The 24,103-nt window shown below is 45.9% G+C and overlaps 5 protein-coding genes across 8 annotated transcripts; 3 read left to right on the plus strand and 2 right to left on the minus strand.

Moving 5' to 3' along the window:
* Window positions 1-819: 819 nt before the first annotated feature.
* On the minus strand, window positions 820-9,580 carry LOC122616558 (PAX-interacting protein 1). Its single transcript, XM_043792052.1, has 7 exons — window positions 9,233-9,580; window positions 6,295-8,829; window positions 5,737-6,237; window positions 4,081-5,665; window positions 2,661-3,968; window positions 2,368-2,599; window positions 820-2,296 (listed from the first exon to the last, which is right to left on the minus strand). Exons 1-7 carry the CDS (start codon window positions 9,305-9,307, stop codon window positions 1,693-1,695), a joined length of 6,840 nt encoding a protein of 2,279 aa, XP_043647987.1. The 5' UTR covers window positions 9,308-9,580; the 3' UTR covers window positions 820-1,692.
* A 751-nt stretch (window positions 9,581-10,331) lies between these two features.
* Window positions 10,332-12,165, minus strand: LOC122616563 (alpha-endosulfine). 2 transcript variants are annotated; one of them, XM_043792059.1, is made up of 3 exons: window positions 11,858-12,165; window positions 11,267-11,458; window positions 10,332-10,914 (listed from the first exon to the last, which is right to left on the minus strand). In XM_043792059.1, the coding sequence occupies exons 2-3, from the start codon at window positions 11,450-11,452 to the stop codon at window positions 10,741-10,743; spliced, it is 360 nt and encodes a 119-aa protein (XP_043647994.1). In that variant the 5' UTR covers window positions 11,453-11,458; window positions 11,858-12,165; the 3' UTR covers window positions 10,332-10,740. The 2 variants fall into 2 exon arrangements, with proteins under 2 accessions (XP_043647994.1, XP_043647993.1); XM_043792058.1 differs by having other exon boundaries at window positions 11,267-11,462; window positions 11,858-12,163.
* Window positions 12,166-12,560: 395 nt separating this feature from the next.
* On the plus strand, window positions 12,561-14,492 carry LOC122615721 (ADP-dependent glucokinase). Its single transcript, XM_043790796.1, has 5 exons — window positions 12,561-12,858; window positions 12,913-13,131; window positions 13,224-13,388; window positions 13,448-14,174; window positions 14,235-14,492. The coding sequence occupies exons 1-5, from the start codon at window positions 12,716-12,718 to the stop codon at window positions 14,484-14,486; spliced, it is 1,506 nt and encodes a 501-aa protein (XP_043646731.1). The 5' UTR covers window positions 12,561-12,715; the 3' UTR covers window positions 14,487-14,492.
* Window positions 14,493-15,415: 923 nt separating this feature from the next.
* Window positions 15,416-17,274, plus strand: LOC122615720 (delta-1-pyrroline-5-carboxylate dehydrogenase, mitochondrial). The gene has a single exon (XM_043790795.1). It carries the CDS (start codon window positions 15,422-15,424, stop codon window positions 17,162-17,164), a length of 1,743 nt encoding a protein of 580 aa, XP_043646730.1. The 5' UTR covers window positions 15,416-15,421; the 3' UTR covers window positions 17,165-17,274.
* A 183-nt stretch (window positions 17,275-17,457) lies between these two features.
* Window positions 17,458-24,005, plus strand: LOC122618632 (heat shock 70 kDa protein 4). 3 transcript variants are annotated; one of them, XM_043795208.1, is made up of 7 exons: window positions 17,458-17,564; window positions 17,927-18,197; window positions 19,506-20,457; window positions 20,518-21,048; window positions 21,873-21,968; window positions 22,605-22,805; window positions 22,900-24,005. In XM_043795208.1, exons 2-7 carry the CDS (start codon window positions 18,091-18,093, stop codon window positions 23,521-23,523), a joined length of 2,511 nt encoding a protein of 836 aa, XP_043651143.1. In that variant the 5' UTR covers window positions 17,458-17,564; window positions 17,927-18,090; the 3' UTR covers window positions 23,524-24,005. The 3 variants fall into 3 exon arrangements, with proteins under 3 accessions (XP_043651143.1, XP_043651141.1, XP_043651144.1); XM_043795206.1 differs by having other exon boundaries at window positions 17,470-17,589; XM_043795209.1 differs by lacking the exon at window positions 21,873-21,968 and having other exon boundaries at window positions 17,470-17,589.
* The last annotated feature ends 98 nt before the right edge of the window (window positions 24,006-24,103 follow it).

The raw sequence follows: 24,103 nt of genomic DNA on the forward strand, positions 1-24,103 counted from the left end.
TTTGTATATATGCATATGCTAAATGAATAATGTAATCGCGTAAGTGTAAAATATTTAACTAAGCCGATTTTATGAAAAGTATGTTGTTAATTTTTTTTAGCGCTGTACAATACAAACAAGACCTATATTAAACCTATTGTTAGTTATCTATAAAACATAAATAGAGAAGAAGGAAGAGTTCGTAATTTTCGTAATAGTTTTTGATAGTTCTAGCATAGAGGGAAAACGAAATTATTTATAACTTATTTGGATGGAAATACCTACTCGTAATAATTTGTACTCTACACCTAGATTCTTTGTAAGCGCGAATTTGAATTGTAAGTCTAAGCATAATGGTTTTAGTCATAAGTATACCTTGGTTTAACTGATGTAAATTAAACACGTTAATTGTTTACTAAACACAAACACAAGCATGCCTAAAGAAGTCGGCAAACAAGCTTCGTCTGTAAAATACATTACAAATGAATTGATAAGATTCTTTAACAATAAACAAAAACCGAAAAACACAAATAAAACGAAATTAAAATGAAAATATACCAATTGTTTTTTAATTAATTCGGGTAGAAATATGAAGATTTTTGGAATAGCGGATCCATTCGGTCCATTTGACGTACAGCAACTTACACAGCAACTTACATTTGAAAAGCTAGTTATGGCCTAATTTGTGACAAAAAACTATTGTCGTAGCTTACAGGCATTTGTAAATTTACCCACCGAATAGAAATATTCCATTCCATCCTATTTGGAAAATGAGAAACGATCCAGGCATATTTCGAGTTAACATTATTTTATTTTCATACATTTCGTACAATGCCTACCTATAATTAATATTACATCGCAAAATATTGGCTTTACCTATGTGAAAAGTACTTAAAATACTAATAGCCGACAATATAAATTTCTGTGAAACATTTCGTATACTTTAGGAAATATATGTGTATATTTGCGTTGACTTCCTAAAGGTAAAGGTTCCTGAACCTACAAAAATATATAAAATGATTGTTGTTTGAACTGGTTATCGTAACACTAATTAAGGTAGTTCTTTGTTACATGCTAGATTATATATTTCTAAGCATATCGGTCGAGCTTTATATTATGGATGAACAATTAACGATTCTGAAAACTAAGAACTCGTTAGGGGCTCTTCAAGCTTTTCAAAATAATTAATAAATTTGTACAATTATATAAACCTAAGGATTTCAGCGATCCGCATTAGTAGTCATCAGCATCAACACATGCAATATATGAATCGCTCAATATTTAATTATAGATTCTGGGTATAGATTGTGGGTTATAAAAAGATAAAGAACGAGAAGATTTTCCCAAGAATATTTACAATTTAAAGTGAGCTGGCGCGTAGAAAAAAATTAAAAAATTAATTATATAAACATAGGGGGATGCATTACATTTTTCTAACTGTGACCGATATGCCGATGTGCCCGAGACCCTATACACTCTGTCGTTCTGGCATGCCCGAATGAATTGACGAATTCTATGGACTAGTTTCGCGTTGGTATATCATAAGAAATTGGCGCGGCCTACAACATTGTTGGCCAATGACATTGCGAAGTATCAACTTTTTCTTTGCCATACATACACACGTACTTGATAACAGCTCGCATAAATTCTTGTGTGACTATACAATAAGTCTGAGACCTTATCTCAGCTCTAAAGCAACCAAAACACTCGGCGCTAGGACTTATTACTATTGCAGCTATTGACATTGTTGTTGTTATACAAGTAGGGTATCAGATTGGGCTCAATCTCCAGCTGCTGCCTGAGTATCGAGCTCATGACGAACTCCGTGGAAACGATATGACACTTGGGATTCCCGTGCCGCGTGAGATCCGCGCAGAGATGCATGTCCGTGGGACACGTAACTATGATATAAGAGTCGGGCGCTTGCATGTGTGTTTCCGCCACCGATGCCCCGCTCCTCCGCTTGGGCTCCACTTTACCCCCAGACGATTCAATCATTCGTATAATTTCCTCGCGAGCTGGGAACACGTCCGGCGTCACATGGAAGTATTTTCCAGCAAACAACGTGGAACGCGTGGGCGCGCACAGCACAGTATTCAGATTGAACTGCAGGTTCTCGTCCACCGGTATGTGCTGAATGCGGTATGGATCTGTAGGCACAAATTTACCAGCTTTGGCACTATCAGCAATCCAGCTTGACTTCAGCACATAATCGACGTGGCAACACGCCTGGATTAGCTTGCAGGTACGACTCTCGCGTGTCATCACCAGGTGAGTGGCATCTGCAGGGGTGTCCACTACAATTCCACCCAAAATTCTAAAAAAAAGAAGAAAATGGATCGTTGAAATAGCATTACAGTATCAATTTTAAAAATGTGTTATACTTACAACACAGCTTTTTTAAGAGCCTCGGCATCTGCGACCTGCGAAAAAATGACCTTTGGTGGTTTGGTAGTTGTTGGATATTCTAGGCAGACAATTTGCTCTGGCAGCTGCTCCTGCTGGAATGCGTTCATCTTCTGTCGCTTCAGTTTTTGCTCGTTGCCATAGGGATCGGATAAGTGTCGCTTGACCCGTTCGTGTGCCTCCTGAGTTAGATTGATGGGCGCCTTCCAAGCAGCTGTTAAGAAACAAAACGTCAAATAATTTTACAATAGAATGGGAGTTTCGTTTGTAATTACTTAGCAAATGCGCCACCAGGTTGCATTCGATGCGGAAGGGTGCGACCAGATTGTACTGCTGGTACTTAGGATTCTCATACTGAGAGAGGCCACTGAGGTTACCGATGCAGACGTCGCTTAACCAAAGTGCATTGACCATCGGGATGTTCCACTCCTTGGCGGCATTAAACTTGTTGCCGTCGAGCTGCTTGCACACGACCACCGTGTTCACCTTGGACAGGTAGGAGGTGTAGATGGCACCGCACTCCTCTGCCATCTGCTGTAGTCTCACAGCCTCCTCGCCCTCGAATCCCTCCGAGGTTATGATGTAGCGTTCTAGCGGTTTGCGATAGCCAAACTGGCTGGGGAACGGCAAGTGAAGCGGCTGCCACGGAGGCATCAGTTGGCGCTTTAAGCAAATATCACTCAGCCAGTAGGCAGTGACACAGCGCTTAGCATCCCGCAACGCCTGCATCACCACGCCATGACGCTGAGTGCGACAAATAACATGGGTTACCCGGGGGCAGTAAACGCGTTCAATATCACCGCCAAACTGTCGAATCGTATCTAGCCAAATGGGCAGTTCATCGCCGTCTGTTTCATCGTATTCCACAATATAAAACGTACAGCCCACCAGAAAGAGATCGGCTGGCAACTTAAGGTTTGGATTGTGGCCGTAGAACTGCGGCATCGGGATCGGTTGCTGTCCGGGACGAGTTTGAATGTAGCCGTGAGGTGTTCGCTGCACCGGCACACCCACTCCCACAGCCATCTGCTGCTGCTGGGGAGACTGCGTCGGAGCGACTACGATCTGCTGTTGGACTAGATGCTGCTGCGGTGCCTGCTGTTGTTGCGGTAGGGTAACAACTCTGCGCATTTGCTGCTGTTGCAGCAGTTGTTGTTGCTGTTGTTGCTGCTGCTGCAGCATGAGCAACTCCTGCTGAGTTCGCGGTGGTCCAGGAACTCCGGCTGATGCGTTATGCTGTTGGCCCATCATTCTTAAAGCACCAGCTGCCGACGGTGGCTCGACGTGTTGTTGCGGTGGGAGTTGCTGCTGTTGGACAACCATTTGCTGTTGTTGCTGCTGCTGTTGTTGTTGTAGCAGTAATTGTTGTTGCTGCTGCTGAATGGCTCCGGTCACCACCACCTGCTGCACAATTTGTTGTTGCTGGGGCTGCTGTTGTTGCTGACCATCGGGTAGTTGAATTATTTGCTGTTGCGGTGTTTGAGCTCCATTGTTTCCTAAGCGATTGCTTAACATGTTGGCCAGGGCTGTTTTTGTTTTAAGGTTCATTTGCTGCGGTGATTGTTGCGGCTGTCCATCGGGAGCTGTGTATAAGGAATTGGTTACTATGTGCATAATCCTTATTGATGATTATGATAGACATATAGATTCCTATAATAGTAAATATCTATGGAAGAGACTAATACATTTACTTACTTGTTGAAGTCATGACCAAAGTTTGCGTCATGATATTGGCATTTCCGGGAAGAACACCTCCTGCTCCTGGAGTGGTAGGTGTGCCAGGAGTGGACTGCTGCTGCGGCTGTTGGACGATGGTCTGTTGTTCAATCAGCTGTCCATTGGGTCCGGTGATGAGCTGCACTGTTTGCTTGCCCAGCTGCTGCGGTCCCTGCTGCTGAATGGGAATCTGCTGGACTCGCAGCTGTTGGCGCTGCATCAGCATTTGCTGGTTGGGATCATTAGGGTTGAAGGGCTGCTGTTGAGGCGACTGTTGCTGTTGTGGTGGTCCAGCCCCTGGCTGTTGTTGAATCGGACTTAAGCCAGGAGTTCCGGCGCGTACAACGACCTGTCGTTTTCCCTGCTGCTGCTGCAGCCACAGCACTTGTTGCTGTTGTGTCAATCCGGGTGGCATTTGGTGTTGGACAATAATGTGCCCAGGCGGAACCGGGCCTGCCGGTCGCGTCGCAACTATGCTGCCCGGTGCTCCAGGTCGTGGCTGGTAGGCAACCTGCTGGCGAAGCATTACTCGCGGTTTGTTCTGCTGATTCAACTTAGTGATATATTCTGCTCTTTTGTGAGCATCCAATGACATGAGGTGTGCGTGCGTTTTTTCGTCCACCACTATTTTTTGTTGCTGGGGCTGCTGCATTACCAACTGTTGTTGCTGACCAATATGCTGTTGCTGCTGCTGCGCTTGTTGTTGTTGGGGTGGCGGCAGGACGATCTGTTGCTGTTGTTGAGTGGGTTGAGGTTGTTGCTGTTGAGGTTGGCCGGGCCAAGAAGTTTGCGGCCGCAATCCACGCGGGACAAATTGCTGCTGAGGTTGCGGCTGTGGCGTTGTTGGACCACCGGGCAGGGGGGATTGCATCCCAACACTGGTGGGTGTGCCTGGAGTGCTGGGAGCCATTTGACCGCCGGCAGGACTTTGCGGTGACCAATGCTGCTGCTGCATTTGCGGATGATGTTGAGGGGATTGCTGTTGTTGCTGAAGCAACAGCTGTTGTTGCTGCTGCTGTTGCGGAGGCGGCGTGCGTTGAGGCAGTTGTTGCTGCGTGATAAGCTGCATTATTTGTTGCTGCTGATTGTCGTTGGAAAGTTTTTGCTGCAGTATCTGCTGTTGCTGGGGTGCCTGCTGCTGTTGTATAAGGATTTGCTGTTGTGGTGGTCCCACTAGCTGTTGCTGCTGCTGTTGTTGTTGCTGCTGCTGTTGTTGTTGCTGCTGCTGCTGCTGTTTTTGCATTAACTGCTGTTGTTGTAGGTACTGCAAGCGCTGCGGATCACTAAGTATTTGTTGGTTTACAACAATCTGCTGCGGCTGCTGCTGGATTTGCATCCTCTGCTGTTGCTGCTGCTGTGGTATAATCTGCTGCTGCTGCAACATTTGTTGTTGCTGCACAAGTTGCTGTTGCGTCTGATTGACCACGTAGACGTTTTGGCTTTGCGGATTTTGCGCCAGAATTTGCTGTTGCTGTTGTACGCTAAGCTGATTAAAATGCTGCTGACTTATTATAAAGGTCTTTTGCTGCTGCTGTTGTGGCTGCTGAACTCCAGAAATTTGCTGCTGAGAATCAAACGAAAATGCATTGCGATAAATATTTTAAATTACAAATTTAACTGTAAGAGTAGGCCTACCTGCTGCGGTTGTTGTTGCAGCTGCTGTTGCTGAGGAAATTGACCAATAATCTGCTGCTGCTGTTGTTGTGGAACCTGCTGCTGTTGCTGAACATTGGTTGGTGGTCGTTGTATGGTTTGTTGAATGATTCGTACTTGGCCACCAGCTCCAAGCGCAATTTGCTGCTGTTGTGTAAACTGAACTTGTTGCGTTTGCTGTTGTTGAACTTGGTGCTGCTGTGGAAGCTGTTGCTGTTGTTGCTGCTGCTGCTGTGCCGGCGGAATTTGCTGAACTTGCGAAATCTGTTGTTGCTGCTGCGGCTGCTGTTGTGTTTGTTGTTGAACGTGCAACATTTGCTGCTGCTTCTGCAAGGCCAAAGACATATGGCTTTGAATTATTTGTTGCCCTTGAGCCGTGGATGTGTTTATAACATGGCGCTGAGTAATGACTTGTTGCTGTTGTCCAGGCTGCGGTTGTTGCTGTGTCAGGACCTGCTGTTGTTGTTGCTGCTGCTGTATTTGCTAAAAAGAATCAAGCATTAATTTCCGGTAAAACAAAACGTTTGTTCCTCATTTTACTTGAGAATTTTGTTGCGGTTGCTGCTGTTGCAAGGTAGGGGTAGTAGGTTGCTGTTGTAGTGGAGATTGTCGTGGAGACGGGGTGTGCTGCTGTTGTGGTTGCTGCTGCTGCTGCGGTTGCTGTGCCATTTGCTGCTGCTGCGGTTGCGGAGCCATTTGTTGTTGCTGTTGCATCTGCTGTTGCTGCTTTAATTGTTGCTGCCGCATTATCAAGGAGTCCTGATTGCTGCTCAATGCAGATCGACTGAGCACTTGAGCCACCTGAACGGGGTCCGTTGGGTCGATAGGCTTCTGCTGGGAGAACGATTGCTGCGGCTGAGTGGATTGTCCGGGAACAGCCTGATGCTGATGCAGCTTTGCCTGCATTGGTGGAGTTTGAGAAATCTGGGGCGATTGCGGAGAAATATGCTGAGGACTTTGTTGTTGCTGCTGCTGGGCCAATTGTTGTTGCTGCTGCAATTGCATGCGCTGCTGTTGATGGACGGGCTGTTGAAAAGGCTGCATTTGTTGCTGCGGCGACATCATAGATGGTGGTTGGGGTTGCTGTGGTGAGCCCATCATGTGCTGCTGTCGGCTCTGTTGCATTTGCTGTTGCTGCTGGCGCAAGTGTTGTTGCTGGGCGTTTTGCGGCGACGGCGGAGGTGGCGGTGTCATCTGTGGAGCCGGTGACTGCAGTTGACGAGGCGATTGTGGCGGCAACATGTTGCTGGTTGCATGGTGCTGTTGTTGCTGCAACGATGGAGATGGAGTACTTGGTGGCATTACCGGAGAACGGTTTTGCACCATCCGTGGCGACTGTTGTTGCTGTAGATTCTGCTGCTGTTGTTGCTGCTGCATTTGCATTTGTAGTTGTTGCTGCTGCTGCAATACTTGCTGTAGCTGTTGCTGAATTTGTCTCTGCTGCTGTTGCTGCTGTGGCGTCAGTGCTTGTCCGCTTTGAACAATTTGCTGCAATTGCATTTGATTCTGGTTCAAAATTTGCTGCTGACGCATTAGATGTTGGTGTATGATTTGCGGCGAAACTGGCACAGATTGTTGTTGTGGCTGCTGTTGCTGAACAACTTGCTGCTGCACTATTTGCTGTTGCTGAACTATTTGCTGCTGCTGTACCATTGTTTGCTGCGGTCCCACCTGTTGTTGCACCACCTGTTGCTGTTGAACTATCTGCTGATGGTGCTGAGGGGATTGCACGGGCTGCGGCGTTGTAGATGGTGTTCGTGGTGTCTGCCGCCCTGTTGGAGTCGTTGGCAGTCTAGGCGACTGCTGTTGCTGATGTTGCTGAGGAAGTTGTTGTGGATGTTGTTGAGAAAGTTGCTGTGGAAGTTGCTGAGGGAGTTGCTGCGGGAGCTGCTGGGGGAGTTGCTGTGGGAGTTGTTGAGGATGTTGTTGAGCAAGCTGCTGTGGAAGTGGCTGAGGATGCGACTGTTGATCCTGCTGCATTAGTTGCATCTGAATTTGTTGCTGTTGCTGAGACTGTTGCGTTGTTTTCATTTGCCTCTGCTGCAGTATATTTTTGATCTGCTGTTGGTTCTGTGCTTGCTGCTGCAGGTTGGCGGGGATAATCTTCTGCTGCTGAATTATTAATTGTTGTTGATGCTGCGGGTGCGGTGCTGGAGTAGGTGCTTGGGGACCACCTTGCTGTAATTGGAGCGGTGATTGTTGTGATTGCTGTTGGGGCTGTGGTTGTGGGCGCACAAAGACCACCTGCTGCTGGGCGGGCACGGGCAACTGTTGCTGCTGGATTTGTTCGGCTGAAGCCTGCAGCTGGGACTTAATGCTAGCGATGCTCTTGGCAGCCACGCTGTCCTCGCCAAAGCCAAGTATGTCAGAAAGGGCAGAAGTAGCAGTGGCCTGTTGCTGGATGATCTGCTGCTGCTGTTGTTGTTGCTGCTGTTGTTGTTGCTGCTGTTGTTGCTGCTGCTGCTGTTGTTGCTGCTGCTGTTGTTGTTGCATCTGTTGTTGGTGCTGCAATTGCTGCTGCTGAATTTGTTGCTGCTGCGTGGCCTGCTGCTTTTGAGTTCGCTGCTTTTCGATGGGCTTCAGCAATCTCGGATGATACGTCTCCACGGGCATGCAGTTTTTGTACTTAAGGCTATCCGTCACCCAGTCGGGCGTCACAATAATAATGGCATTCTTAGGCAGGGCTAGAGCCTTGTTGTAGATGCCACCGTTGGCTGCTCCGCATACCAGATGCGTGTTGGTGGCCCCAAAGCTGTGCGTGACTACGGCGCCGTGGTACGTCAGCATGGCGTATAGACGCCTTCGATCCCCTGCCACCACATTGGTGATGGCCACCCGAATGCCGCGCATCAGTCGCAGCTGATTCGGACTCGGGTCGAAGGCCCGTGTCGAGGCCATTCGGCCTAGCTTGGCGCTGTGCACGATCCATTGCTCCGTCACGGGAATTGCACTGTAGAGGTCCAGGTTCATGGACAGCTCCTCCTCGTTGTAGTTGGTGGCGCATATCATATGGGTTATTTGGTCCGACAGGAACAATTTCGATTGAGCGCCACCGCTCTTAAGAAAACGTTCGATCTGCAAGGCAGAGGCATACGTTTATTAACAATTAATAATTAAATAAAATTATGAAATACTTTAGATTGATTTGAACAGTAAATACAAATAAGTATATATGAAACCAAATAAGAATTCCCGTTTAAAGGGTGTTAAAATTGTTGTTTTCGTTGGTATCGGAAAACCAAAACAAAAATCAGTTGATTTAGCACCAATACAAACTCAAATACATAAACACACACAAGGCAATTTGCCGGCAACTTTTATGGCGCGCATTTGCCACGGTGCCTGGGTCACCCTGTCCGCCCGCGCTCCAACCCACCCTGTGCGACGCACGCACACCCGCTCACACAAACACAAACACACACACGCACAATGCAAGTACAGCAACATCAAACGAGAGATTCGTTTTGCAGCTTTTTACCTCCTCGTCCAGGTTTCCCAGCACAAAGTAAATCACATCCTCGAACAGTTTGTCGCTTATCTTAAGGTTCTCCATGGCGCCGCCGTTTGTTTGACCACTTGCACTTCTTTGGCGGCGCTAATTTCACTTTTGCTTTTGTTATTGCTGCTGCGGCGGCTGCTCGTGGGCATCTACATTGCAGCGTGTTTTCTCGTCATTCCGCCGATCTTAGCCGTTCGCGAACTTCGGAAAACGGTGGGCGATGCGGTGCTTATCGCGTAGCACATACCAGATGCAATTTACAACCGAAAAATTGCATTTAACGATCACTTTTTCTCTTTTATCACCGCTGCGCCTTCCGCCTAGAGTGGGAACAAAACTCTGTTTATTCGATACTATCGATAGTTCCAGATATGTGACAATATCGATACTTAATCTGCTGGTATCGATTGCTTGAAAACTAAGGTGGTGAAAAACTTGGATATCTGATTGATAACTTTGATTTGTTATTTACTGTGGATCAAAAGGCTATTTTCTGGACAAAAACTTTGTTGTGCATAAAACCAGCTTTGTCGAGTTCTATTGTCTTTTAACAAAAACAAGATGTCCATGTATTGTTTTAAAATAGGCCCACTTATCTCAAATTTGTCAACAATATTCTATATTTCACGACTATTTTGGTGATTTAATTTTATTCCCGGCCAATTTGAACAACAAATTACCATGCGCTCACCCGAACGTTTCCTAGTTAATTAGACGCCACTCGGGCACTTATAATTTAGGTAAACATTTGTATGGCACATTTCCGATTCAGTTGTTGGGTTGGCAATTCAGGAAATCAACACATTTATAAGTATACGTACATACATTTATTTTAGCTCTGCTTGATTTACAAATTCATTTTAACTCGAGTTTGGTTTTTGCATCAAAAATTTAGCTCTGCAAGCAGCAGCACCTATTTTATTATCAATTAGTTGGAGAAATTCCATCAACTGCTTATAAAATTAATAGAAAGGGGGAACCTTTCCCATGGAACATGATGAACTTTTTTAAAATGTTAAGTAAAATAGTAAAATGATAAAAAGTTGATGGAATCCCAGTAATGTACGAGAACAATGTGTGTGTGGCTGGCTCCAACTTAAATTTATTATGCTCGTAATACTTACAACTACGTACGACCAGGGTAAGTTAGTTTAATGTTACAGAGATAGAGATATATATAACTGTTGCAATAAATTTCGCGCTGCTCGGCTCGCCATCTTCGCTTCCCCGGCCTGAGAGATGGACTGATGAGGGGATCTTGAGATTGGCCAGTGCGGATGGCGATTAAATTGAATGGGGAAACATGGAACAGGTAGCTAAAATTTCAGTTTAAACTTTCGCTAAATGCCTGCACAATCCGGCAGCAGCCATCTTAGCATTAGGTTTTTCTTTAAAATTAGGTATAGAGCATTTGAAGTGGGGATAGGGGGAACTGGCTGCAGTTGAGGAGGTTGTTGTGGATACAGTAGGGATGAGTGGTGAGTAAATTAGCTCGTCGCCGGGAACTTGTTACAGGGTTGGATGATCGAAGTCTTGCGCGCCGGCACGGTTTCGGGCGTGGGAATGGCCTCCCCGGTGGTCACCTTGTTGGCAAAGACCTGCTTGACACCGCCACCCTTCTGTTTGGCCATCTGGTAATCGCCCGAGTCGAAGAACTTTTGCTGTGGGAGGAATATAAATGCATATTAGATTTTTCTTATATAAGCAAGAAGGTTTTATAAAACTTATAAAACATGATTAAAGTTGATTTAAACTATATGCCGATATTGGTTGTGTTTCATTAAATGTAAAGAGTAATAAGTTTTAGAAGTAGAATGTAGTAAGAATATATTGTTATTTCCTTAATTGATGAATAGCATTTAAGGAAGACTACTACTATACTATACTATATATTTTAATACAAATTACAAGGGTAGGGGATACCCGAACACCGAAAGCTATGCAACTAAACTTAAACTATTGTTAATTTAACTACAGCTAATAGGTTGTTTTCGAGTTGTCCTGATCACTCACCCCCTTCTGCAGCCTTTTCTGGAGGAAGGCCGAGTGTCCGCCCGGCACGCGCATTCCGCTTGGATACTTGGACTTGAGTTTCTCCTCCTCGATCTTCTCGAGATCCGTGAGGTTGGCCTGTTCGGCGGCCTCGTTGTCCTGGGGCGTGGTGGCCGGGCTGTTGCTGTTTTCCTCCGCGGAGCTCATTGTGGACTGCCTTTGGGAGATTGAGGACTGGGATTAGCGAAGGTGCGCAAATGGCGACAGGGGAGATTGTAAATAGCAATGGGGAAGGAGGCGCCGGAATTGCAGAGGGGCAGCGAAAATCGGAGGCGCGCAAAATGCCAAGAGAAAATTGCATTTCATCACACACACATACGCACGGACACACACGCGCGAGGCTCGCACAAACACTGGCACGCAAATCCAGGGCAGGCGCACGCACACTTGCTAATATATGTGGACGCGAAATATTATAGTAATAATCGGATGTGCAAATATTGTTTTAATTTTTTATATACACCAACCACTACGCAGGCGATAAGGCCTGTGTGTGCGCGTATGTGTGTGTTCGTCGATGCTGTTGTTTGTGTGCAAGGCGTAGTTGCTCACCTTTTGCCTGTAAAATTTGACGATTAACTGTTGTTTTCCTTCTCCTTTTGTTCTTCACCCGTCTGTCAGTGCGTCTCCTTCCCTGGAATCGAATCGGTTTTGCCAATTAGCGTGCCGAATTAGCGGAGCTTACTGCTATTCGCTAACAATTGTGGCAAATGCTTCGCTGCTCGACTAAATCAGGCTGTTACACGAATTATATATATGGTGCGGGGACAGTGACTGAAATTCCCAAGGCGTTTCAATTGTAAAATTATTTTATCACTTTACAGACGCAAGACTGTCTTCGATACCAGGAGGCGTTATTTCAGAAGGTATCGGTTATCGAAACTAGAGTTGCTTAAAACGGCAATTGTTTTCCTTCGTTTAGCGGTGGCTCAAACCATTTATATTATCGATGAGCATTTGCATTGTATTTAGCTGCTTAGAAAAATTAAAATATAAGCTACAAGCATAAACAATATATATATATAAGCCCAATATTAAAAAAAAAAACATTTCCACTCAAAGTAAAAATAGTTTTTTGACAATGTAAGCTATTTTATTCACTGAACAAATAAATACATTGACATGTCGCAGTTATAATTGCACAAATTAATTTTAATATATATAAAAGAAAGGGGTTAATAGGTTTATTTTCAATTTCGTATAGCATTCAAATATAACCGTTGGTTGCACTATCGCTGCAGTCCAAGAACGTAGATAGTGTCATCACTAGCTTCAAAGCATCTCAAAGGGGAAAAAGGGCGATAATTCTGATAAGAAAGTTGGCGTAGCCGGTTAGCGGATTGTCACATACAAAACAGTTTGGGAAGGCCAAACTTAGGAGAACCAATCACACAACAATCCACGCCAACAATGACCGCTCTGCGATACATGGGATGGATCACCGGCTGTTCCGTCCTAACGGCCTTCGTTTCCATCATTTGGCAGGCGTTCATCACCCTGCAGACGCTTAACAGGACGACTGTTCTGCTTACCGGTCTCCTGGCAATCGAGGGGTGAGTTCCTTCGGCTGCACTGCAGCACTAGCACTAAATGCATTTGTATTTCAGATCACTGAAGCGAACCGCATTGGAGCCGGCACCCAAAGTGGCCATCGGGTACGGAGCCTGCACGGACCTGCAGATAAACGCCACTGAGTTTCTGGATCGCTACTATGGCCGTCGGATTCCACTCGCAGCAGCCACTACAGGATCTCGGGCGGTCGTCAACAACGAGGACGAGCTCTTGCAGTCCTTTGCCTACTACTTTCAGAACGGCGCTGCAGCGGAGTAAGTTGTATGAGAGGATACTGGATTTTGTTTAAATTTAATGGGGTAAACAAGTTATTAAAGAAGTATTTCATACTTAATTACCCTTTCAGGCGAGTGATGGCAAACAGCACCCTCTTCACACAGCTAGTGGGCTACGCCAAGGTAATGGATAAGGAGAGGATCCATTGGTACATGGGTGGTAACGCCCCACTGATGGCCGTGCGCTTTTTTATGGAGGGAGCTGATGTGCTACTGGGCGCCCACATGTCTAAGAAGTATGTACCAGTCTGAATAACAAAGTGTTTTATAGAACTTATTAAAACAACTTCTTTAGGTTGCGTCCACTGCTGCCAAAGGAGATTCGCCTGGCTGGCGACGAGATTCCGAACGATGATATCCATCTTATCCTTGAGTACAAGGCTGGGGACAGGTGGGGCCCATATGTGGCACCTCGCGCAAATCGCTACATTCTGCACAACGATCGAAATAATCCGCATTTGCGGGCCGTGGAACAGTTGACGGATGCTTTGAAGATGTATCAGCCACAGCTGTTGGTCGTCAGCGGGTTGCAAATGATGGACATGTTTACCTTTAATCCCGGTGAGCGCGAGGCGCGCCTGCAGCAAGTAAAAAGACAACTAACAAGCCAGCCGGCAGACACTTTAAACCACTTCGAGATGGCCTCTTATGTGGAGTTGCAGCTACTGCAGCAGCTGCGACACTTTGTCCTGCCCTACGTAGACTCCCTGGGAATGAACGAACAGGAGCTCTCTAACCTGCAGCAGGTTCTTGCTCACGGACGGACGACCTTAGCCACCGACTGGAATCCTCGCATTGCTCACACCCTTGACCAAATGCGAGAGGTTTTCATTAGTCTCCTTGAAGATTACGACGATCGAAGCTCACGCGATTCCAAGCAGCGCTGTATCTCGCGGATCCATGTGCACACTTTGGCCTATCAGGCGATCCTTACCACAGCAGGCTCCAAGTGGAAAAACACCCGTGCTGCCGCTGCGAAGGCTGCCCTCACTGCTCACCGATACGTCTGCAAGTCCCAATTTGTGAGTACAGAGTATGTGTAGTATCTTCTGGTTGCACACTGACAACTCCTCTATCCGCAGATTAACCCGGAGGCAGTGCTGCAGGTTCTGGATGACAGCTTCGCCACCTCGGCTCAGGCGGACGCACCGCGGATGCGCATAGGCGCTGCCAGTCCCGTGCCCTGTTGGCGGGAGTATATCCAGTACGGTCGTCAGCGGCAACGGCTTGAGGTGGAGATCTGTGTGGCTCCGGTGCTGGTGTGTCGCGAGGCCAGAAAAACGGCTGGGGCTGGCGATAACATCTCCGCCTCCGGATTGGCGGCACAGTTGTAGAAGTGGCGATCACACTGGGTCAGGCAAAGACTGCATAGTATTTTACTAGAAACCTGCAACAAAAGACTCGAATAGAAGGCCAGACGTAACCCCGATGCATTCCCCCGCTGGATGGACATGGTCTCGGCATGTTTAGCACCTTAGTGACCTTAGAAACGCGTTACCTTCACACAAATCTGACGAATATGCTCAACCGATGGCACGAAAAAAACAACGATTCCCATAACACCACATATCCAGATGAGATTTAAGTGAAAATGCTGAATTGTGCACTTTTCCTCTCATCATAAACGCAAATTCCACGTGTTCAAAATTATTCCTAATGCTACAGCATCGAAGTTCGGAAACGAATGCCACCTAGTCCTAAGTTTTGTTAGTCACTAGTTCTACGTTTTTGACATATTTGAGCCATTCCTACTTACAATTTGTTTTGCGCACTTGGTTTCAAACGAAAAAGACAAAAAGAAAAATGCGTCAACGAATTAAACAAGCGTTTCAGCACTGAAAGATAGTTGTGACCTCAAGTTCCCTGTGTTTGTCGGAATATTTGATCTTGTGATAATTGGACCTTAAATTTTATGTGCTTAAATTCCATTCGGTTACAAATACATTTGTATCTTATTTATATTTCTTAATATTTTATTTTTAGTCCTGTTTTATCTGCCCAAAGATATTTATTACCATTAAGTGCAGTATGTTTTCAGACTACAAGAACTTGTGCCTAAAGTGGCAAGAACTTGGGCGATCTGCTTCGTTTTGAAATCCTTTAGGTTCAGCAAACGAACTGCCTTTTCCACAACTGTCTTACATCTGCGAAACGCACTGTTTAAGCACACATTACACATATATTTTTCTACACTTAAGTATACGCATATTAAACTGGCAGATGTAGAATAAATTCCTGTTAAAAGCTTCAAATTACTATTGTGCAAGCAATGCTCAAGCTGGGACTCGCGGTTCCCACTCGTTGGTCCTCCAGATGTCGTCGCCTTGGTATGGCTAGCATTAGAGGCGAGGCAAGAATCTCTGTGGACAAACAGAAGGCTGCCCTGCCGCTGCAGGATGAGGACCAGCAGGAGGTCGAGCCGGATTCCCAGCCGACGGAAGATTATCCAAGGACTCAGAGGAACGAGAGAGTGTTAATTAATCATGCCATCCAGGAGATCCAGCACAGACCGTTGGAGGTGCCCACAATAATCGGCGATGAAACAGTGTACACCATGGACAACCAGCGGGTTTCCTGCCCGCATCACTTGCAGACGAACTTGGCTCACGTCTACTACGCCAATCGCAAGCAAATCGAGGCCGCAATCAAGTCAGCCCTCTCGGCGCAGGGAACCTGGAGTCTAGTTCCCATCGCCCAGCGTCTGGCCATTTGGCGACGCGCTGCCAACATTATCGAGGAGGACGAACTGCGGTTGCGAGTGTTCCTGATGCTGACGCTTAGCAAAACCGCCGACGATGCCACGCGGGACATTCGACGGCTGCTCACCTCGCTGAGGGCTAATGCTGACTATCTGGAGCACCTGTCAGAGCTGCGCTTTGAGATCCAGGGTGATATGAATGTATTCCCCAGCTTTCATTTGCGACCCATGGATGGGTTTGTGGCCGCCCTTGCTCCATTTGAATCGGTCGCCTTGTCAACCAGCTTGGCCCTCTGCCCGGCGCTCATGGGCAACACGGTGCTGTGGAATCCCTCATTGGAAGTGGCACCTGTGAGCTTCCTAGTTTACAGGGCCTTCCAGGAGGCGGGCCTGCCCAGCGGAGTGATCAACTTTGTGCCGGCCAACGAGCGTCTGTTCTTGGACACCGTCACGGCTGCCGAGCACTTTGCCGGACTAAATACGCAAGCCAGTGCAGCTAGTTTCAGGCATGTGCACAAACTGGTGAGCGATCGGTTGGAGCGATACATCTGTTTTCCACGCCTGGTGGCCGAGTGCCCGGGTCAGAACTTCCATTTTGTCCATGCCAGTGCCAAGGTGGAGTCTGTGGTCTCGGCCACCGTACAGGCGGCCTTTGGATTTGCCGGACAGTATGCCAACTCTCTGTCCCGCATGTACGTGCCCTCGTCCATGTGGCCACGTCTGCGAGCGGAGTTGCTGGAGGCCACGGAGCAACTGATCATCGGAGACCCCGTCGAATTAGAAACGGATATGGGAGCGATGGTGCATATGGAAGACTACCGGCGGATGCAGAAACTTCTGCAGCGCACTGAAAACATGGAGCAGTTATGCGGAGGCAGCTGCGATGACACCACTGGTAGGTTCGTTCAGCCAACGATTGTCCAGGTAGCGGATCCATTGGATCCACTACTGTGCGAGCCCTGCTGCGGACCGTTCTTGCCGGTGTTCGTCTATTCGGACGAATCCTTCAGTGAAGCACTAAAGCTTGCTGCCAACCAGTCCAGATACGCGCTCTCCGGCTCCATATTCGCCAGTCGGGATGAGGTTATCCTCCACTGCCTGAACCAGCTGCGAATGTCCGCCAGCAATCTCTACGTGAATGAGCGATGCACGGGCAGTACGAATGGACTGACGCCCTTTGGCGGGAATCGGTTGTCCGGGACAAACGATAAATCCGGATCTGCCTACTTCCTTATGCGCTGGAGCTCGCCGCTGCTCATCGAGGAGACTATAGACGGTGCACCTCCCATGCATGGATCAAAAAGGTTTCCCTAAGTTTGCTGATGGGTGGAGGGTGTTTCGAAATCACAATAAATGTATTTGAAGTGGCTTTTTTTACCATTAAACCACAAACTGGAAAATAATATAAATGACCAAAAACATTACTTAGCCAGTTATTGTAGCTTCTGATCCGGTAATTATTTATATTCTGATAATTGTAACCATTTTATTTTATTTGTTGGCGGCATTATTTAAATTTTTGAATCTGGGAAAAAAAAAAACAATTGACGTGCTTTGCATTATCGATAACGGGCACAATTGACAATCGACATTTTTTCCAAAAACCAATCGATCCTATCGTTAGTTATTAGGCCAGCTCTATGGTCCAGACAATTAGTAAAAAAAACGTGCGGTGTTGAGTTGAAGTTTTTGCGCTATTACCGTGAATCCAAAGGTGATTGCTTATTATCAACTAAAACGTGCGTAACCAATCTGTTTGAGCACAGATAAGTAATAAGTTCGTGAAAAGACAAACAAGCGTAGGCGATTTTATCGTAAAATTTTCCGCCACGGTTATTGCGCGTGCGAGCGAGAGAAAAGAGCGACGAAGGCCGGACGCTAGAAATTTCCATTCGCAGGCGAAAAGCGAATCCATAATTGATGTGAATGTGAAAAGCATATATCGAATCGAATGTTCTGGACTTGTTTGTCAAACGAAAAGAACAGATAGCAAGCCGACACGTGCGTGGCTGTGTGTTCAGTATATATTATATCTAATACCCGTCTCCCTCTCTTTACAAATTGTATATTTTGCAGTAGCTGAAAAAACAAAGAAAACTCTGCGATCGCGTTGTTCCGCCCCCTAAAAATCAAAAAGAGAGAAGGAAAACAAGAAAAACCAGCAAACGCCCAAGAAGTGTGTCTGCTTTAAATCAATTTTACTGGGAACATCGGCCAGACGACAAGGAGTCGAGTAAAAAATGTCCGTGATTGGCATCGATTTTGGCAACGAGAGCTGCTATGTGGCGGCAGCCAAATCCGGCGGAATCGAGACGCTGGCCAATGACTACAGTCTCCGGGCCACGCCGTAAGTACCCACCCACCTTACCCGCAATCCGATGCTCCGGATTACGGCCCAGTTTGTAGTGATAAGCTTTGCGGTCTGCATAATCGTTCGACTTTTTGCCTTTTTGGGGTTATGTCGAATTTGTAAGTCATGCCTTGCGTGTGTGTGCGTGTGTGTTTTTGTAAGAGAGCGCGCCTAGAAAATTCCATGGTTGTTATGGGTAACGCTCCGAAAAACATACGTGTACCCCCCCAATATGTGCATTATGTTCTGGGTTTGCTTGTGCGCTTTTGCGGGAGGCCTAAATTTGGCTGATTGCACTTCCATAAAAAGTGTTGCAAATTACAATTTTAATGAGGCGGCTGCACACTCATATCTGCTCCCTTCTTCTGTTGCTGCTGTCTCTCTTTTTCGATTTATTGTCGCTGCCTATGTATGGGTGCCTTTGATTTAAATGCCGTTGACTGCGTGGGCCTACGTATCTTTCCAATCGTCCTCACTTCCACACTCTCCTGTACTTGTCCGAATTTACTTTTTTTGGCACACTCACACTAAAAAAAAAACCTGACGATGCATGCGTCATGCGGTCAAGAAGAAGGCAGCATCAAAGGTGAGAAGAGCGCGGAGAGCGAAATCGAGCAGCAGCTGTTGTTAAGCGAGAGAGAGAGAGCGCAAAAAGCACTGAAAAACGTGTGCGAAGCTGTCAAAAATAAATTCAAAGCCGGCAAACATAGACAGCACACAAACACACACGCGCATATGTAGACAGTGGGGCCCGCATATGTTGAACATTTTTAATGGGTACTAAATTTTACCAACTTCCGTTTTTATAAAAAGACTTCCATATATGTACGGGTAATTTACTTATAATTTAGGCATATTAAATAAAAGACGCTGCCAAGTTAAAAGAGCTAAATTATTGTATATTAAAGATTATAAATCAGTCTAAATCATTTGAGTTGCATTTCTGTTTGATATTGGAAAAAAAAATTACGCTTATATATAGGGTCGAGAACTTGTAACCTGTTGAATATAAGGCTAAATTCAGATACAAATTCTTTTGCTGTGCGCAGAGGGAAACAAATAAATTAAAACTAATCAATTTAATAATGACTTTAATGAGTTTTAATTAGTCAACGGCCTTAAATTAATGACTTCAAGCTTATTGTTCAGGTGTAGTATTTTCCACATCTCACTGTAATGACTTAATCTTAACTGTTTACTAAAAATACACTCATAGTATTGACACTGATTTAAGATATTTTAACCGTATATGGCCTGCAGAGCTATCCACTAACCGACAATTTTTAACTCTCTGCCCTCTTTCAGCTCCTTTGTGGCCTTCGATGGCAAGAAGCGTATCATCGGCGTGGCCGCCAAGAACCAGCAGGTGACAAACATGAAAAACACAGTTGGCGGATTCAAGCGCCTGCTTGGCCGCAAATTCAACGATCCCCATGTAAAACACGAACTCACGAGCATTCCAGCGCGCGTGGAGGCGCGCGGCGACGGCAGCATTGGCATCAAGGTGAACTACCTTGGGGAGGATCAGCATTTCGGACCTGAGCAGCTGACTGCGATGCTCTTCACCAAGCTGAAGGAGACATCGGCGGCTGCCATGCAGACGCAGGTTAACGACTGCGTCATCGCCTGTCCCGTGTTCTTTACCAATGCAGAGCGTAAGGCTCTACTGGATGCCGCCCAGATTGCCGGACTAAACGTCCTGCGATTGATGAACGAAACGACGGCCACCGCGCTGGCCTACGGCTTTTACAAGAACGACCTGTTTGAGGACAAGCCACGCAACGTGATCTTTGTCGACTTTGGGCACTCGTCACTGCAGGCCAGTGCCTGTGCCTTCTCCAAGGGCAAACTGAAGATGCTGGCCAGCACCTGGGACCAGATCGGTGGTCGCGACATTGACCTGGCTCTGGGCGATTACTTCGCCAAGGAGTTCCAGGACCGCTACAAGATCAACGCCAAGACCAACGCCCGTGCTAATCTGCGCCTGCTCACCGAAATCGAAAAGCTGAAGAAGCAGATGTCCGCCAACAGCACCAAGCTGCCGTTGAACATCGAGTGCTTCTTGGATGACATCGACGTCTCGTCGTCCATGCAGCGTTCGCAGATGGAGGAGCTGTGCGCCCCCGTTCTGCAGCGCGTCGAGCAGACGTTCAAGCGCTTGCTAGCCGAGTCTAAGTTGCAGCTGGACGACATTCACTCCGTGGAGATCGTTGGCGGAAGCTCACGCATTCCATCCGTGAAGCAGCTTATTGAGCAGGTTAGTCTATAGAAAGTCTGTGGAAAGTCAAATTTGTAACCCTTGTATTATTTATCGTAGGTCTTTAACAAGCCGGCTAGCACCACTCTTAACCAGGACGAGGCTGTGTCTCGCGGTGCAGCTCTTCAGTGCGCCATCATGTCGCCAGCTGTACGCGTCCGAGAGTTTGGAGTCACTGACATACAGAACTACGCCGTTAAGGTGCTGTGGGACAGTGAGGGCTCTGCTGCTCCGGGAGAGATCGAGATCTTCCCGCAATACCATGCTTCTCCGTTCAGCCGTCTGCTGACCATCAACCGCAAGGGACCGTTCAACGTTTCAATTGTTTACGGCCAGCAAGTGCCCTATCCAGATCAAACCATTGGCGTATGGAAGGTCAAGGACGTAAAGCCGACGGAGCGCGGCGAGGGTCAGGATGTAAAGCTGAAGGTGCGCATCAACAACAATGGCATTGTGCTAATCTCCTCCGCCACTTTGGTGGAAAAGAAGGAGGCGGAAGAGGCTGCCGCAGCTGCTGAGCAGGCTGCCAGTGAAGAAAAGCCAGGCGAGCAGACCAACAACGCTGGAGAGCCTGCGGATGGTCAGCAAGAGGTGAGTCAACCATTTCCCGTCCAATTCACGCTGTCACCGTCTCATCATCTTTTGTTGCGGATAGGGGTTGCTGTGTTGCTCTTGTTTCAGTTTTAGTTGTATTCTACTAACCTCCATTCTGACTTAAACAAGTAGGGTGTAGTGCCTTTAGCTGATATTGTTTGTTGTAAAGCAGTCCAATAACGTCTGTCCGTAAAAACTTGCGTGGAAATTCTTTCATTATTACATTTATTTAAATTTTTGTTTATTACATTTGATTTCGCTATTTAATGAAATCGGCGTTTAGTTTCTGGTACTAAACTCTTAGCATTTTATAGTTCACTTCATAAAGTTCATCCTTAACATAAAATAGCTTTAAATTGTGTAATTGAATTTTCAAGATTTGTTTTCTCACATTCGTGGTAAACTATTGAAGCAAAATTGCATGGAAGATTTCTGTTAAAAAGAAAAAAAAAAGTGGAAACTAACTCAATTCGTATTATCGCATTTCTTGACTAATTCCTATTATGTTTCGGTTTTCAATGTCTGGTTAGAAAGCTTAATTCAGCCACATGCAATTTGTTTTTTTTGTGCTTTTAAAAGTCAGTGAAAGATTATTTCAGCGGCTGCAATCAATATATTATATTGCTCATTAAGATTTTCGATCGATACCATAATCGGACATGTGAAAACCGGGACTGTAGCGCTCTTGTTTGAAAATACGTATATACGAATGTGTTTTTGATATAAATCATTCATTTTTATAAAAATATACCACTGCAATATTTGTTTTCGTTTGTTTTGGATATGTTTGAAAACGTTGCGCGCGTTTTGATCTCTCGTAGGCATATTGTGAGAATGAGGATGATAATAATACATCAACAGCCTCATCACCTGGCGGACAAGGGTGGGCACAGCGGGTCAAGGGCTGGTTTGGTTCGGTACGTTTTCCTCAAATTTCTCAAATTTCAATTCAAAAACAAAACCAACAAAAAAAGAAAAACGCTAAATCTGAATTCTTTGCTCCCATAATTGTGTGTCAAGAAATTGGAAAATTTTGATTAACGCAATGTACAATAAAATTAAAAGCACGAATGTAACCATTTTGTGGTTTTTTGAAATTTTTAAGTTTTATCTTTTCCACCAAAAATGAAACGAATGATGAAGACCGCTCATAAGCCGCCTACCCTATGTGCTCCCAACAAAAAACCAATGTATTTCAAAAATAAAACTTACACAATTTGCCATTTGATTTTATTATATCCAAGAGCTTACTTCTTTTTATATTATTTTCAAACACACCTGAGAAAAAAACGCGCCCTTGTTCAAAATTAAAAAAAAAAAAACCAATACCCGCAGTTACCTATATGAAAACTGCTTACAACAGACACCCATGAAAATGTATTGTGCTCATATTGTAGGCTGTCGCTTGGAGCTGTTATTCCTCTTCGCTTTATTGTTGATGTGTTGTTGCTGCTCCAATTTTCTCTTTCTATTGGAAAAGTTGAATTGAACTTATTCTAGCTATTTTGGTTTATACAATTCGATTAAACATTTGCCTTTCCTTTGCTGTCCAGGGCTCTGATAAAAAGAAGAAGGCTTCCAAAGCCACCGAATTGCCGCTGGAGTGCACCACACACGGCTTCAGCCCCGTCGACCTGGGCAACTACACACAGCAGGAGTCGAAAATGATTGGCAACGATCAGAAGGAAACGGAACGCATTGATGCCAAAAATGCCTTGGAGGAGTTCGTCTACGATATGCGCAATAAGCTGCAGGTAACTAATCCATCAATCAAGTCAGGCACAGCTTGGAACTCCAGATCGTTTTTGTAAATTCTTGAAACTAACACTTGTCCTGTCTCTTTTGCAGGGTGGAGCTTTGGAGCGATTCGTGGTTGAGGCTGAGCGCGAGACTATTGTGGCGCAGTTAAATGATCTCGAAAACTGGCTCTACGAGGATGGCGAGGACTGCGAGCGTGATATCTATACCAGCCGCCTGCAGGCCCTGCACCAGAAGACGGATCCCATCAAGGTGCGCGCAAGCGACTACGAGCAGGGACCAGCTGCATTTGATGATCTGAAGAACAGCATTGCCATTGCACGACTGGCAGTGGCCGAGTTCCGCAAGGGTGTGCCCAAGTACGATCACCTCACGGAAACCGAGTTTATCAACATCTCGGAGACGGCGGACAAAGCGCAATCGTGGCTGGATGCAAATCTGCCCAAGTTCTCACAGTCGCCGCGCACCGCTGACAGTCCCGTCCAGATTTCTGCCGTGCGCCAAGAGGTGCAAACTCTAAACGCGTGCGTCAGTTCGGTGATCAACAGGGCGAAACCGAAGCCAACTCCGGCCAAGACAGCAACACCGCCAAAGGACGAGGCGAACGCGGAACAGAACGGCGGCGAGCCAGCAGCCAATTCCGGCGACAAAATGGATGTGGATAACAATGCCCAGAGCGCGGCAGGAAACGATCCCTCCATGGATGTGGAGTGAGCTTATTAAGCTCATTCCGATATCCGGTTGTTCCCGGCTATCAGCGGTATTGGCTAACGATTAATGATAATAATAATAACGATAACTTAAACGGTAAACATATATGAATCAACGTTTGTATATGCACTTGCTTCAGGACTAGCAGAGAATACAACAAAATCAACACAACAAACAAAATGCAAACAACCAACCTACAAGTGTAAGAATAATTTGATTAAATGCTTCTGCGGCCGCGGCTGGATCCGAAAATCAGATGTAGGAATGTGGACGAGAGTGCTAGAAAAGGATACAACTGGTGAGGACGCAAACCTACACATCTGCTGCTGCCGTGTTGATGATGCAAAACGAAACAGAAACAAACAACAACCCTAAACCAATTTCTAATCGACCATTTTTCATATATTTGAATAACAAAATCAACAAAGCGACACTAAATGAATGGAATTAAAATAATCAAATAAAAAAAATGATAATTCCAATTATGCATTTCTTTTATTACTTTTATGTTTTTATTTTTGGAATTGTTTTTAAAGAAACATCTAAACAGTTCGAAATTTTTATAATGAAAAAGGTTCATTAC

The sequence above is a fragment of the Drosophila teissieri genome, chromosome 3L (genome assembly GCF_016746235.2).
Source record: "Drosophila teissieri strain GT53w chromosome 3L, Prin_Dtei_1.1, whole genome shotgun sequence".
Classification (NCBI taxonomy): Eukaryota; Metazoa; Arthropoda; class Insecta; order Diptera; family Drosophilidae; genus Drosophila; species Drosophila teissieri.

Coding starts and splice junctions, on each gene's coding strand:
- LOC122616563 (XM_043792059.1), bottom strand. CDS start 11,452: ATGAGCTCCGCGGAGGAAAACAGCAACAGCCCGGCCACCACGCCCCAG. Junction 10,915..11,266: donor AGAAAAGGCTGCAGAAGGGG/GTGAGTGATCAG, acceptor TTCCTCCCACAG/CAAAAGTTCTTCGACTCGGG.
- LOC122618632 (XM_043795208.1), top strand. CDS start 18,091: ATGTCCGTGATTGGCATCGATTTTGGCAACGAGAGCTGCTATGTGGCG. Junction 20,458..20,517: donor TGAAGCAGCTTATTGAGCAG/GTTAGTCTATAG, acceptor TATTTATCGTAG/GTCTTTAACAAGCCGGCTAG. Junction 21,049..21,872: donor CTGCGGATGGTCAGCAAGAG/GTGAGTCAACCA, acceptor GATCTCTCGTAG/GCATATTGTGAGAATGAGGA.
- LOC122616558 (XM_043792052.1), bottom strand. CDS start 9,307: ATGGAGAACCTTAAGATAAGCGACAAACTGTTCGAGGATGTGATTTAC. Junction 8,830..9,232: donor TGGGAAACCTGGACGAGGAG/GTAAAAAGCTGC, acceptor TCTGCCTTGCAG/ATCGAACGTTTTCTTAAGAG. Junction 2,297..2,367: donor GCTCTTAAAAAAGCTGTGTT/GTAAGTATAACA, acceptor TCTTTTTTTTAG/AATTTTGGGTGGAATTGTAG.
- LOC122615720 (XM_043790795.1), top strand. CDS start 15,422: ATGCTCAAGCTGGGACTCGCGGTTCCCACTCGTTGGTCCTCCAGATGT.
- LOC122615721 (XM_043790796.1), top strand. CDS start 12,716: ATGACCGCTCTGCGATACATGGGATGGATCACCGGCTGTTCCGTCCTA. Junction 13,132..13,223: donor CAGAACGGCGCTGCAGCGGA/GTAAGTTGTATG, acceptor TTACCCTTTCAG/GCGAGTGATGGCAAACAGCA. Junction 13,389..13,447: donor GGCGCCCACATGTCTAAGAA/GTATGTACCAGT, acceptor CAACTTCTTTAG/GTTGCGTCCACTGCTGCCAA.